Raw genomic sequence first — 12,742 nt, forward strand, 5'->3', positions numbered from 1 at the left:
TGAAAATTTAGTGAAACCATAATTCACATGAGCACATTCCATGGAGTGAGGAGAGAAGAGTGAGGGGAGAGAGTCCCAAGATTTAGCAGGTGGAGCCATCACCCAGCCCCAGAGGAGGTTGGAGTGATATTTTTTGGGGTATTGATGTGGCTACAAACTGGCACAGCTTTAGGAGAGAGGTAAAAGGTGGTTCTTAAAAACCTGACAGGATAAAAACTTGGCTGCCCCAAAACCTGATGGAATAAAAACTTGTCTGCCTAAAAACCTGCTCTAACCAGCAATAGAGATGATTCTGGGGAGGTATCAGTGGGGATATTATTTCTTTATGATCTCTTCTCTGGCCCCCTCAATATTTGTTTTACACAGCTGCCTCCAACATCTGCTTTTCATCTTTGCTCTCTGTCTATGTAGGTATTCAAAAATGCCTTCCTACTTTCAGCTGCTTTCTCTGCCTCCTGCCTTGTCAATGAAACGTGCAGATAATTGAATTCAAAGATCGCTTTAAAACAGATTATTGAATCTTTTACACCCAAATCGTTAAAGGAGTAATGTCAGCTGCCTTCCACACAAGGGAACATGGGTAAAAAGAGCAGGATGAGCTTGAAATTTCTCAGAAATCTGAATGGAGGCTGAAGCCATTCTATAGTTCCAACTTGAGGTATTTTCCCATCTTTCTATGGTCTGGATTTTAAGCTCTTTCCCAGCCCTTCCTCTGAGCACTTGGAGAAATCAGATCCCAAGCTGTGGTTCAGCCTTTGAGCCCAGGATTCACCTCTGGAGCATTGGGATTCCTGGGAGACCAGCTGCCTGTGGTCAAGCATCCAGCCTTAGTGTCAGAAATACCTGATTCCTTGGCTTTTGGCACTGTTTGGCATGAAAATGTCTCAGTCCTGGCACGGCAGGTCCTGGCAGCTGTCTCTGAGGCCTGGCAAGGCAGGTCCTGGCAATTTCTCTCTGCTGGGAGGGTGGGGGGGGGGGTGGGGAGGGGGGGGGGGTTGCACGAGTGGGGCTTTGCAGTTATTCCACCCCACTTTCAGCCTGAAATGCTCTCCCTCCTCCCTCCTCCCTAGGACATGCGGGGTTGTTGCTCTTGGATTAAGGAGCTGCAGCTCCAAGGCTTTTCTCAAAAGCAAATACAACTTTTGACCTCAGTGAGGAGCAGATTTTGCCTGGATCCAAGGCCAACAGCTCCACGAGGCTCCTGGTACCTCCTCCCTCTCATTCTCACTGCAGCCTCCTCAGAGAAAACCCTTTTTCTTCACAGAAAAAATCTCACTCCTTTTGATGTTTTTCCCATTCATTTTTACTTACCTCCTTGGGCAAAGCTCACCCTTGGAATAACACCCCTCATGTAGGTGATCAGCAGTGAGGTTTGGAGCCTCAAGACTGAAAATACTCCTAGGCTCAGGGAGGCTAGTCTGAAACATAACCCACCTTCCAGCCCAGAGGAAAAATTGGGGGGTGGGTCTTTCTCCTTGTCCTCCTCCTGTTTTTTTCTTCTCCTCCTCTTCCTCAGAGTTAGGGCAAAAAGCCCATCATTAGGAAAGGAGACTGGTAAAAGCCTGCCAGGTTATGTCTCTGAAGACTAAAAGGTGTAGGGGATTTTAAGAAAAGTAACAAGGAGCAGACCTGGGGCCAGGTGGAATCAAGGTCTGCAAACCCTGGAGGTCCCCAAGTCCTGGAGGTCCCCAAACCAGCCCTGAGCAGAGCCCTGAGGCCAGTGTCCACCTGGATTCACATCCCCTGGTTTTGTTTAGCAGGCAGAGGAAAATCCCCTGTGCTTCTGCGTCTTCCTCCATCTGAAAATGTAAACTTTGGTAAAGTGTCTGCTTATAGTGTAACCTCTTCACTTGAGTGGGGGTTCTGTTCTGGGGTGAATTCCAGCAAACCATGGTGTTTACAAGGAAAATGCCTTTTTTCGGTGCTCTCATGCCCATTAAAAATCTTTGGGGGAGAAACTGGAGACTTTTCATGGCTCACCCAGAGAAGATGAGGGAATAAATATTCCTACTCCACTGTTTTAAAAAAATAAAAGAAGAAATTAACTAAAATGAATTTTAAATAATTGTTTGGTACCTCCTGTGGTGACGCATTTGCTCTGAGTTTTAAACCAGTGAGGTGCTGGGTTTTCCACCCAAATTCAGGTTTGCAGCAAACAGGAACAAACTCAGCCCTGCCAGGGCTTGGAGCTGGCAAGAGGTCGGGTGTCTCAGATCATTATTTCCAAATTCCAGGAGGGATTTAGACCACTTCAGGGACAGGGCTGTGCTGGACAGACAAAACCCTTTCCGAAGGATTCTGGCTCCCCACTGTGGCAACAGCACGAGTTGGGCTGGGGGATTGTGACAGAGGAGGCAGCCCTGGGTGATGAGGTTGGAGCTGCATGGGAAGGTGATGGACGGGGCTCGGAGCAGCCTGGTCTAGGGGAAGGTATCCCTGCCCACGGAGAGGGTTGGATTAGATGACCTTTAAAGTCCTTTCCAATAGAACCATTCTGTGGCAGCCCCTGGCAAATGGGCACTGGAAGTCACAGCACCTGGGAGCTCCAGATGCTGTTTCAGGAGCTGCTTCTGCACAGGGCTGGGGGGAAATGACAGCTCCTGTGAGGGACAGGCAGAGTCCCACACTTCTCCATGGTCACCCGGCTCTGTAAACAAACTTCCATGCGCCTGGAGACAGATCAGAGCCCAGGACTCCATCCCTCTGCTCCTCAGCACGCTCAGGGAAAAGCCAAGAGAAATAGATTTATGGAATCCAAACATCACAAATGCAATTGATTTACACTGCTGACACCAAAAGGAGAAGCAAATGCTTCTGGTTTGGATGCCTGTCCAGCCTAATTTCAGGAAAACATTGGGGTCAATGTGAAGGAAAGGAAGGAAACAAAACGTTCAATGTGTCACCCCCAGTTACAGTCCTGGTCCATCCCTGTCACATCCTTGCAACCGTGTGTGCCTGAACACAAAGCTCAGCTCTCCAGGAACAGCCTACAGAGCCACTCCTGTATACACAACCCAAATTTCCCTAATTCTGCTGTAAGATATCTATCCAGGATACCTCCAGCAGGGGCAGAGCCTGAGTCAGAGGGTTGCAGAGCAGTGCAGGGCTCTGGCTGACTCAGTTGGCAATGGCTTGTCCTGACTCAAACCATCCTGGGCACAAAGGAGGAGATAAACAGCCCCTGGGGGATTTATTTGGCAATTTACCATGCCTGAGAGAGGTACCAAAACAAAGTCGGAATAAAGGGGAATCATGTGGCCACTGAAAGGTGTGTTTGGCAACCACCTGTGGAGCTGGCTGTGACCTGCTGCCTCTTGTTCCACATTGTGGGATCACTGGCTGGTCCCTTGGGAACAGACCTTAAAGCCCATCCAGTCCCACCCCTGCCACGGGCAGGGACACCTTCCACTATCCCAAGCTGCTCCAAGCCCCGTCCCACCTGGCCTTGGACACTTCCAAGGATGAGGCAGCCATAGCTTCTCTGAACCCCCTGTGCCAGGGTGACCCCACTCTCACAGCCAGGAATTCCTTCCCGATATCCCATCTAACCCTGCCCTTTTTCACCCTGAAGCTATACCTCCTGTCCTGTCCCTGCCTGCCTGCCTTTGCCCAAAAATCTCTAGCACGTGTCAGAGCGAAGCCGGGTTTTCCTTTGGGCTGGCTTGGTCCATCTCTGCCAGCAGAGGGCACGATGTGCAAGCGTGAGCGGCTCTCCCCGGCTGGGAGCGATGCAAGGAATGATGCAGCAAACAGGAGCAAGAGTCAAAACCGCTCAGACGGGACGTGTCGGACACAGCGTGTCGTCGGGATGGCCGGAGCCACTCACTGGTCGCAGTCCGGGGCCAGACACCTTCTTGCACTTTCGAGAGCTCTTGGTTATTAAGGACCCCGGAGGTCCTTTAAGTGGCATTCAGAGAATCAGCAGTGAATTCAAGAAAATGGAGCCAGCATCTGTTAGAAGAAACCAATTGCCCCTAATTTCCCGGAATTTTGATCTCGAAAGAGCAACATTTTCCAAGAGCATTCAACATCTTCTAGCATGATTTGCTGCAGGAAGCAAACCCATCTCTTCCATTCAGTCGACTCTGTGGGTGATGTGAGGTCTAAATCCAAGTATTTGGATTATCGATGCTTCAGAAAACTCATCCCTAAAAGTGACCTTGTTGTAGAAAAATACCTTCCTGTCCAAGTTTTTCCTTCTCCCCGGATTAGTATCAGACTTTCTTTGAAAGAGGTTTCCCAGCAAAAGTAAGAGAAAAGTTCCCTTCTTGCCTTAATAATTAAGTAAGGTAAACATGCTGTGTAACCTCAGCTCTAATTTTAGGGTTTTGGTCATTCCTATGACACGGAATTCCCCTTTCATGGACACCATTACGTATCTGTTCTGAAAATTCTTTTATTTCACTTTTCACTGCCGCAATGATGCAAGTCCTGGCTGACATTCACTTACAAGCGGTGAAATCTAAACCACTTTTCTTCCAAGAGGCAAAGTTTACACAAATGCGATGTCCTGGGAGAACCTGTTGTGAGAAGTAAATGCCTTTCTTCTGTTGCCCCATGCCAGCTGTGATCTGCCCATCCACTGGAATTCCCTGTTGCAGGGTTGGGTGCCTCTCCCTGCACCCCAGAAAAGGCTTTTGTGGTCCTGGAGAGGATAGATTGGGGGTTTGGTGCAGGAAATAGCTGCAAGATAAATACTGGTGGTTCTGAGAAGCTGTGGCTGCCCCTGGATCCCTGGAAGTATCCATGGTTGGATGGGGCTTGGAGCAACTCAGGATGGATTAGATGACCTTTAAGGACCCTTTCCCACCCAAACCATTCTGTGATTTTGTGATTCCAAGCTCTTGGCAAGGGCCGATTCTGAGCTCTTTTCCAGAGAATGACCTGAGCCCACAGCCACAGCTACATCAACCACCAGAAGCCAGCCAAAACTACTCAGGGAATGGTATCCAAGGGGAAAGTAAAAATACCTCAGGTGCTTTAGTTGAACTGTAGAGAAACCCTCTTCATTTCAAGGATTCAAGGTGGAAACTTTCATTTCAAGGTGGAAACTTGAAATAAACTTGAAAGTCAGATAAAGATGTGAACAAAGGGAATGGAGGGTCTGTCCTTGACTGTAAAGTGCTTTGGGTGTCCCAGCCACGCAGATCTCTCCGAGTCTGGTGTTCTGTCCCAGAATTTCTTTATGGAACATCTTCTTCCCTTTTAGCCTGACCACTGCCACAAACCCCAGCTGGTCTCAGGAGGGACATTGGCTCATCAGAGAATCGTGGAAGTTGAAGGGATCTTTAAGATCGCCGAGTTTGACCTGAGCTGTTCCATGTGCAGAGGTGGCACCAGCCAAGGGAAAAGCCAAAGGCTGCCCATTCTCCTGGGAAAACACTTCCTTCCCTTGCTGCTGGGTGTGCACAGGGCAGCTCTTGGCCCTGGAGGACAGCAGGAAGGGCTTCTCCCCACAGCACCCGTGAGCAGCGCTGCAAAACCACCAGCAGCCCTTGGGTCTTCCCTGTGGCTTTCTGCTGACAGGGGGAACTCTTCCGTGTATCAGTTTGATCATCCTGTGCAGGGTTTTGTTTCCTTTCCATCTGCAAAGGTGATCAGAAGTGGGGCTGAGGGAGACCAGCTACCAGGAACTGCACCACAGCAAAACTGTGAATTTGCTGAGATAGGACAGGAGATAGAACACCCCCCGGTGTCACTGGGTTCTCTCTGCCCCTCTTTGCCAACCAAGGAGTCAAATGTGATCTAAATATTCACTATAAAAACCTTGCCAGTGTGGGCTGTAACAAAATAATCATCTCCTCTCAGTATCTCAGTAGCAGAACCACAGCAAAAATACATAAATAACGCCCAGGCTTTAACAAAATAGATTTTTATTAATTACAGCACTTCAAGTAACATTTCATCTCTCCAGGGAGTGTCTTACTTCAGGCTCCAGAAGCAAGAACAGGTTATCACAGTGCATCAAGTTATTAGGACATCTTTCCTGCTGACAGAATCAGCTTTGATTGAGAAAGTTCATCCAAGGGTTTAATTGATTTGATTACATTTCTGCTCTGCTTTTACTGATCCCCAGCCCTTGGCAGAGCTTCCCTTTGAGTCTCCTGAGAAGTTAAGTCAGCACTCAGCACTCACTGCTGTTGCTGCAGCCATGAGCTGGGGATGGCAGCAGGATATGGGAATGGCACAAGGATTTGGGATAGCAAAATGATCTGGAAATGTCAGAATGTCTGGGGATGGCAGAATGATCTGGGCTGGCAGAAAGATCTGAGGATGACACGGTGTCTGTCAGAAGATCAGTCTGTCCTCACCGCAGTCTGTACCTGGAGCTCCCATATGAAATCTGGAAGATTTGGAAGTGCCCATGGCCACGTGTGCATTGGGCAGTGTCAGAGGTATCTCGAGCATTTTATGCTTTGCTGATAAAATTCCAGAGTGTTGAGGAAATCCCGGGAATCACCAGCTGGGGAACAGCTCTCACACATTCACTCAAGTCCCAGTGTGATCAGAAGGATGTTGGTGGCTGTGATCTTTCACACCACTGCCAGGGGAAGTGGGACAGCTCTGCTAATCCCAGCAAATCCCTCCCTGCCTCTAAGCTCACATCCATGGAATCACTAGAGATGCCTCTGGATGCAGTACATGGAACCCTCCACACACGGGGGTCCTCAGATTCTCTCTCCTAGGGCTGCATTCCAGCTTCCCACCCCTTTATTTCTGAAGGAGGATGTGAGAGAAGCAGTTTCCTGCTTTGCTGGGGCAACCTCCCAAGAACAGCTCTGGGAATGTTCCAAAGTATGGCATCTCAGCCCAGCTCTGTCCCAGGAATTCTCCAGGTGGGGCTGATGCCCTGAGCCCACCTCGGACATCTTGGTGCTCACCTTGTCTCTCCATCCCACCTGCAGAGCCTGGGAGTCACCTGAGATAGGAATATTTTAGGACACAGGTCCTGTCTTCAGTAAACAACTATGCAACTCTTGGCTCAGTAGACCCCCAAGGACGCCTTTAAGCACCCTTTTTATATAAAACATAGTGGGGTTGATTTACAACCATGAAATGTCTTTCGTTTCACCTTTGCAGTGGTGTCTCAATGCCAAGGGGCTCCTCAGCCCCAAACTCTTCTCAATAACAGCACCAGGAATCAGGAAGGTTTAAACTCCCTGGTGAGCCTTGGTCCCAGTTGTTGAACAGTTTCCAAATGGTTTGGAATTGCGTTGAAGGGTCTTGTGTTGTTCTATCATTCCCAGAAGGAGCACATCCTACTTGGATTTGAGTCTAGACCTGGGAGACATGCTGAAAAATATCTTGTAGTAGATGTACACGTTGACAATCCTCAGTAGAATTCCCAGGATGTAGCTGAGGGACCTGAGCAGGGCCGCGGCCACGCTGGAGAGCTGGAACAGGAGCCCCAAGGAGCTGCTGGCCCTCAGGTGGTCATCCATGAGGAACAGAGCACACTCTGCAGCCACCAGCATCCAGATGACCCTGGATACCAGCCTGGCATTCCTGACTGTCCTTAGGGGCCGTGACTCCAAGGGCAGGAAGGTGATCAGATAGGCCTCGAAGGCCACACAGCTGAGCAGGACACAGCTCACGTGGGCGTTGGCCGTGAGGAGGATCCGCACCAGGGCCGAGGCTGCAGGAGAGACACCGGCACCAAAACTCCCCAAAACTGCGTCAGAAACAAGGCTAAGGAAAACCAGGATGTCTGCCTGGGCCAGGCTGGAAATGAGGACTGCAGTGGACTTGGAGGAGACTTTGTCGGACTGCAGGAGGATCATGGTGTATGCACTGCCCAGCAGTCCCAGGAGGATGCTGACAGCGTTGGAGGAAGACAGGACGAGGTATTGGATATACTTCAGTGCCAGGTATCTTCTCAGATCTTTCATGTGGTCTCTCTCCATTGAAATGCCAGTTAGGGAAGAATACCTGGAATACATATTAAAAAAAAAAAAAAAATTTAAAAAAAACAAACCACAGTGATTAAATGTGAAATTAGCAGGATAGATTCCAGGCAAATTATGATGGACCTGCACTTGTACAGGCACATTCCGATGTCAAGACCTGCTTGGAGATGATGCCAGCTCAGGATCTGAGCTTGTATTTACACACTCACATCTCAAACAGGAATGAAGTTTCTAAGTTACTGGATATTTTTAGGTAGCAGCGTAACTTGTGTAATCTTGCACTGAATGGGTGTAAGTGTGAATTATTCCTGTCCCTGAAAGGGAGGAGCCAGAGAATGATAAAGCCCAGTTCCTAGAAAACACTATAATCATCTCCAAATTCAGTTCTAACAAATAAACAAGGAAATTGATATCTAAATGGGAGAGAGGAGATAAGGAAGAACAATGTGGGTTTTTCACAGATAAGGCAAATTGATTGAGCCCAGCTTCCTCCTGTAGCGGGGCGATCAATCCTGGTGGGAACCAGCCAGTGTCACATAGCTTGAATTTTCTGAAGAGTTTCAATATTGTTTCATGTGGCATTTTTAGGGAGGAGCAAGGTGAGAAATGTGGCCTAGGTGAAGCTATGGCTAAGTCATGCACAGCTGGATGTGAAACTGAGGGAAGGCTCATTCTCAGGAATTTGAGGAATGATGCGTCAGGTAGGGCTCTGCAGAGATCTCACATTTAGTGGTTTTCATGAACTGCAAGAAGGAACTCAGCAGAATTCAGGCCTTGACTGAGGTGTGTGACCAGTTTTGAGGCCAACAGCTCAAAAACGGTGTCACTTAAGAAGTTTCAAGGAGGCTGATCCTCAGAGATTGAGCCAAATGTAACAATCCCATTTCTCTCCTATTGAGCAATTATCTCCATATGTAAATTCCCAGAATTCCCAATGTCAGCACCTTGGAGCTGGTGTTACAGAGCATTTCCAATGCATTACCCAACAGGTCTGAGTGGTTGTTTAACTCATCACCTGGGTGTAACTTTCCTGGGATGATGGGAAAATGATAATCCCGAGTGATTCCCATGAAAGGTACGGAGCCAGGTTTTTGAGACTGGAATCCCCATTGCTTGTAGAGACTAGACCAGTACCAGGTTGACTCATCTGAGATTCACACGCGCCTGTTCTCCTTTGTCTTTAAAGTGTCTGATCCAACTTGCTGAAGGATTACTTTGGAGAAGATATAGAAAAAGACTTCAGCTGAGTCAACTCATCCCACCCTCATTTCCCACAGTGATTAAGTGGAAAAATGATTCTGCATTTTGTGGCAAAAGCAAATGATCTTAGAGGTCTTTTCCAACCTTAATGACTCCATTATTGGTTTGACCCTTTGTTTTGATACAGAGCACGAAAACAATTCCAATCAAATGGAACAAACCCTGAATCCACAATGTGGAACTTGTCCTCAGCCCCAAGAGGAGGAGAACCAAGCCATGATATGTATAGCTGAATCCTGATTTATCTTCTTATCTTCAAGCAAGTTACTCTTTTGAAAGGTACATTAAGAATCTCCTGTCATTATTTTTTTCTTGCAACCTCTTTCTGTGTCCATTTTCATTAATTATATTTTTGAGGAGATAAATTACGTGCCTTCATAAAGGCACGTCTTGTCCATGTGGAGCATTTGAACTCGGAGCTTCTGCACTTTGGGTCCTACCTTACCCCAGGGTTTGGTGATGAGTCCCAGGAGGAGCGTTAGGAATCAGGGGCAGCCGGAGAAGCCAGAGGAGGTGCTCAGGGCGGAACCCTGAGCAGCTCAAAATGTTTCTCCCACCCTCTCTTCTTGAAACTTCGGCATTTTCCATAGTGCTGCCAGCATTCTTCTGAACACCAGAGTGTCCTCTGGAAAGGAGCTGGAGCTTCTGGCTGGAAGATGCCTTTCTGCTTTCTGTTGGTGACAACCAGAGGTATCCATCCCTTCATTCCACGGCTGCTCCTCAAGGCAGAATTGCTGCCAGGGCTCCCTCCTGCTCCCTCCACCTCTTCCACACTATAATTTAGGGGTTAAAACTGGCATCCAGAATGCAGCAGAGCGAGGTTTGATTTCCTCCTTTGCCTCAGGGGATTGAGATGTTTATCTCAGGTGGGTGGATAGAGATTGTCCTCGTGCCTCCAAAGGAATCTGGGCACAGTGTAAGAAAACAGGTGACAGTCCTGGCCAAGGGGCAGGGATCAGGAGAGGCCCCATGGGTCACCACACAGGCACTTGCACGTGTTTCATAGGGAAGATACATCCCAGTTCCCAGCACTCCCTCCAAGTGCTGTTTGGATTCATCTGCTCTTGTGAATGAAGCAGAGCCAGGAGGTGTTCCCAGGTTCTGGAGCTCCCTTCACGGAGAGCTCTGGAGGTCCCTGGCAGAGTTTTGGCACTGCCAGTGCACATTCTCCATGGGAACATGGGCTGGGCTGCAGCAGCAGGTGGCAGGGAAGGCTGCCCACACCACAAGGATGCTGTGAGGGCACAGTCCCAGCTCCTGCAGCCAAATCAGTGCAGAGAGAACCCTGGGCATGGCACTGGTCAGACACAGCCTCTGCACAGTTAAAAGAAAGGTAAAATTGCGTGAGGAGCAGGTGCATGAAGGGAGAACAGGCAGCGGCTGAAGCCACAAACTCCTCTGTGTGGCTCGCCTGAGCTCCCACTGCCAGGATCCCCATCCATGGCTTCCTCCAGCTGGAAATCCCACCAGCCCACAAAGACATTTGGTGAGCAGACAGCAAACCCTTGCCTCTGCCTGCACCCTGGCAGGTGGGATCACACCTGGTATGGGAATAGGAGTGGGGAGCTGTTTCCTGAATGTTTCCAGAATGGCCACATCAGTGAAGAAGGAAACCTGAGCTTCACCCATTTATTTACAGTTTTCAAAGCAGCTCTTGTGGCCTGTGGTTCAGGTCACCCACAGGAGGATTCCTACACATGGACAGGGACAATTGGACAGTTTTTGGTCAGATGAAATCTCAGTTCCAGCTCACAGAAGGTTTCCTGAACCAACGCTTGCTGTTTTCAGCATGCTATTCTTTTATCTCCACAGAAATCTCTCCTGACACACTTCCCGAATTCCACTTAATAATAACTTCTCATTTGTTGTAAGTACACTGTTGTAGTCTAGGGGGCACCCAAAAATACCTCCTGCTCTTAAACAAGTAATTCCTTTCAAAATTCCTCCTGGAATGATGTCAAAGAACATAGAGAAGAGGAGGACAAATTAAAAAGACAGATTAGCACTGAATATCCCGACTGTAATGAGGTGCTATTTCTTATCTGAAAAGGAAAAATACTTACATTTGCTGGAAGAAGCAGCCAGTGATAGTTTTCTGCATCTCTGCACTCTATGTGATGTCTCAGCAGAGCTGAAATCTGCCGTTTCCCTTGGAATGATTCCTGGTTTTTATACAGAGCACCCCGTGTTCAGCTCCACGTCAGAGCTGGGGCCGCGGGATTTGTTTTGCTAGGCAACTTCCTCCAGAGCTGGTTTCACAAGGATTACTCACTCAAATCATGGTACCCATTAACTTTCTGCTGTCTGGAAAAACTGATGGCCCGAGTGAAAAAGGAGTCCCAGACACTTCCTCACACACAGGCTGGAGCAGATTACAGGGAGCGATCCCGGACTTGTCTGGGTGCTGCGTGAGCCAGCACAGGTTATCCAGGAGAAAAACCCTCTGAGCAAAGAAAGGATATCCCTGGCACGGCTGGACTGGGCTATCCTGGGAGTGTTTGTGTTGGCGTTGCCTGGGATACCCAGGTTTGGTGCTGCTGACGTTGCACTCCCGCTCCTCATTGTTCTCCAGGGTCGGAGCCAAGTTCTTCCCTGTTCCAGGAAGTTTCCTGATGAGGCATCGGTCAGGAGCAGAGGAGCATCTCACAGCCACTGTGGGGAGCAGCAAGCGGACACATCCCCAGCCATATGGACATCAACCACAGCTCCCAGGCTGTGGGTGCCAATTCTTATGCCTCAAGCCAGGCCATGGAAACAGGGAATGAAAGACAGTGATGCCACCTTGGTTTCCGATCAACCAGGAGGCTTCACTGCCTGCCCCCACACAGCCCTACCATTCTCCTCAGTGCTTCCTGAAGAAGCTGGAGAGCTGTGGAAGGATACAGGGGTGGAAATTCCAGGTGCTGCAAAGCTCTGGCACTGCTGTGCCCACCTCAGGCTGGTGTAGGGAAGGAAGCCCAGTGCTCTCCTCCTCACCTGGATACACTGGGGGGAACATCTGCCAAAGGCAGAGAAGGCCCTTGGAAATAGAGATTGGGCTGGGTACAATTAACAGACTCTTTGCTTGAATTTAATGTGTAAACATTAATTTTTTTATTTGATTCTAAGGAATGGGTTTTGCCAGGGACTCTCCATAGCAGTTTTCTGGTTTAAAACGTCTGCTATACCTCACAACTTCTGTTATCTTTAACAACTCCTATTCTATTTCACAACTTCTGTTGTATTTGCTTATTTTTCTTCCCTGCCATGATGATATAACAGAACCACCATCTGCAAGATCATAAGTTCTGCAAACAGTCCTCAATTTTCTCAGCAGCTCAAAATTTCATAATGACTGGGGGACAGATAAGATAAGAACAGATAAGACAGATACGAACCCAAACCCTCCATCTCCCAGGGCACCACCCTTTTGGTGAGAGCTTCCCCTGTGCCACCTACCCTGTGAAAACAGCAGGAAAGTCCTTTTTTGGGGGAGGTGGGAAACTGAGACAGGGGATCTGGTCCTAGCTGTGCCCAGTTTCACTGGCCATGGGAAAGGTGCCAGAGTCTCTAATCAGCTCTCTCATTTAATCAGT

The 12,742-nt window shown here is 48.6% G+C and overlaps 1 protein-coding gene across 1 annotated transcript; it reads right to left on the reverse strand.

Annotated features, from left to right (window-relative positions):
* Positions 1-5,865: 5,865 nt before the first annotated feature.
* On the reverse strand, positions 5,866-11,651 carry LOC134563676 (lysophosphatidic acid receptor 6-like). The gene is made up of 2 exons (XM_063421841.1): positions 11,231-11,651; positions 5,866-7,929 (listed from the first exon to the last, which is right to left on the reverse strand). The coding sequence occupies exons 1-2, from the start codon at positions 11,266-11,268 to the stop codon at positions 7,260-7,262; spliced, it is 708 nt and encodes a 235-aa protein (XP_063277911.1). The 5' UTR covers positions 11,269-11,651; the 3' UTR covers positions 5,866-7,259.
* Positions 11,652-12,742: the final 1,091 nt, after the last annotated feature.

This window comes from Prinia subflava, chromosome Z (assembly GCF_021018805.1).
Source record: "Prinia subflava isolate CZ2003 ecotype Zambia chromosome Z, Cam_Psub_1.2, whole genome shotgun sequence".
Lineage (NCBI taxonomy): Eukaryota > Metazoa > Chordata > Aves > Passeriformes > Cisticolidae > Prinia > Prinia subflava.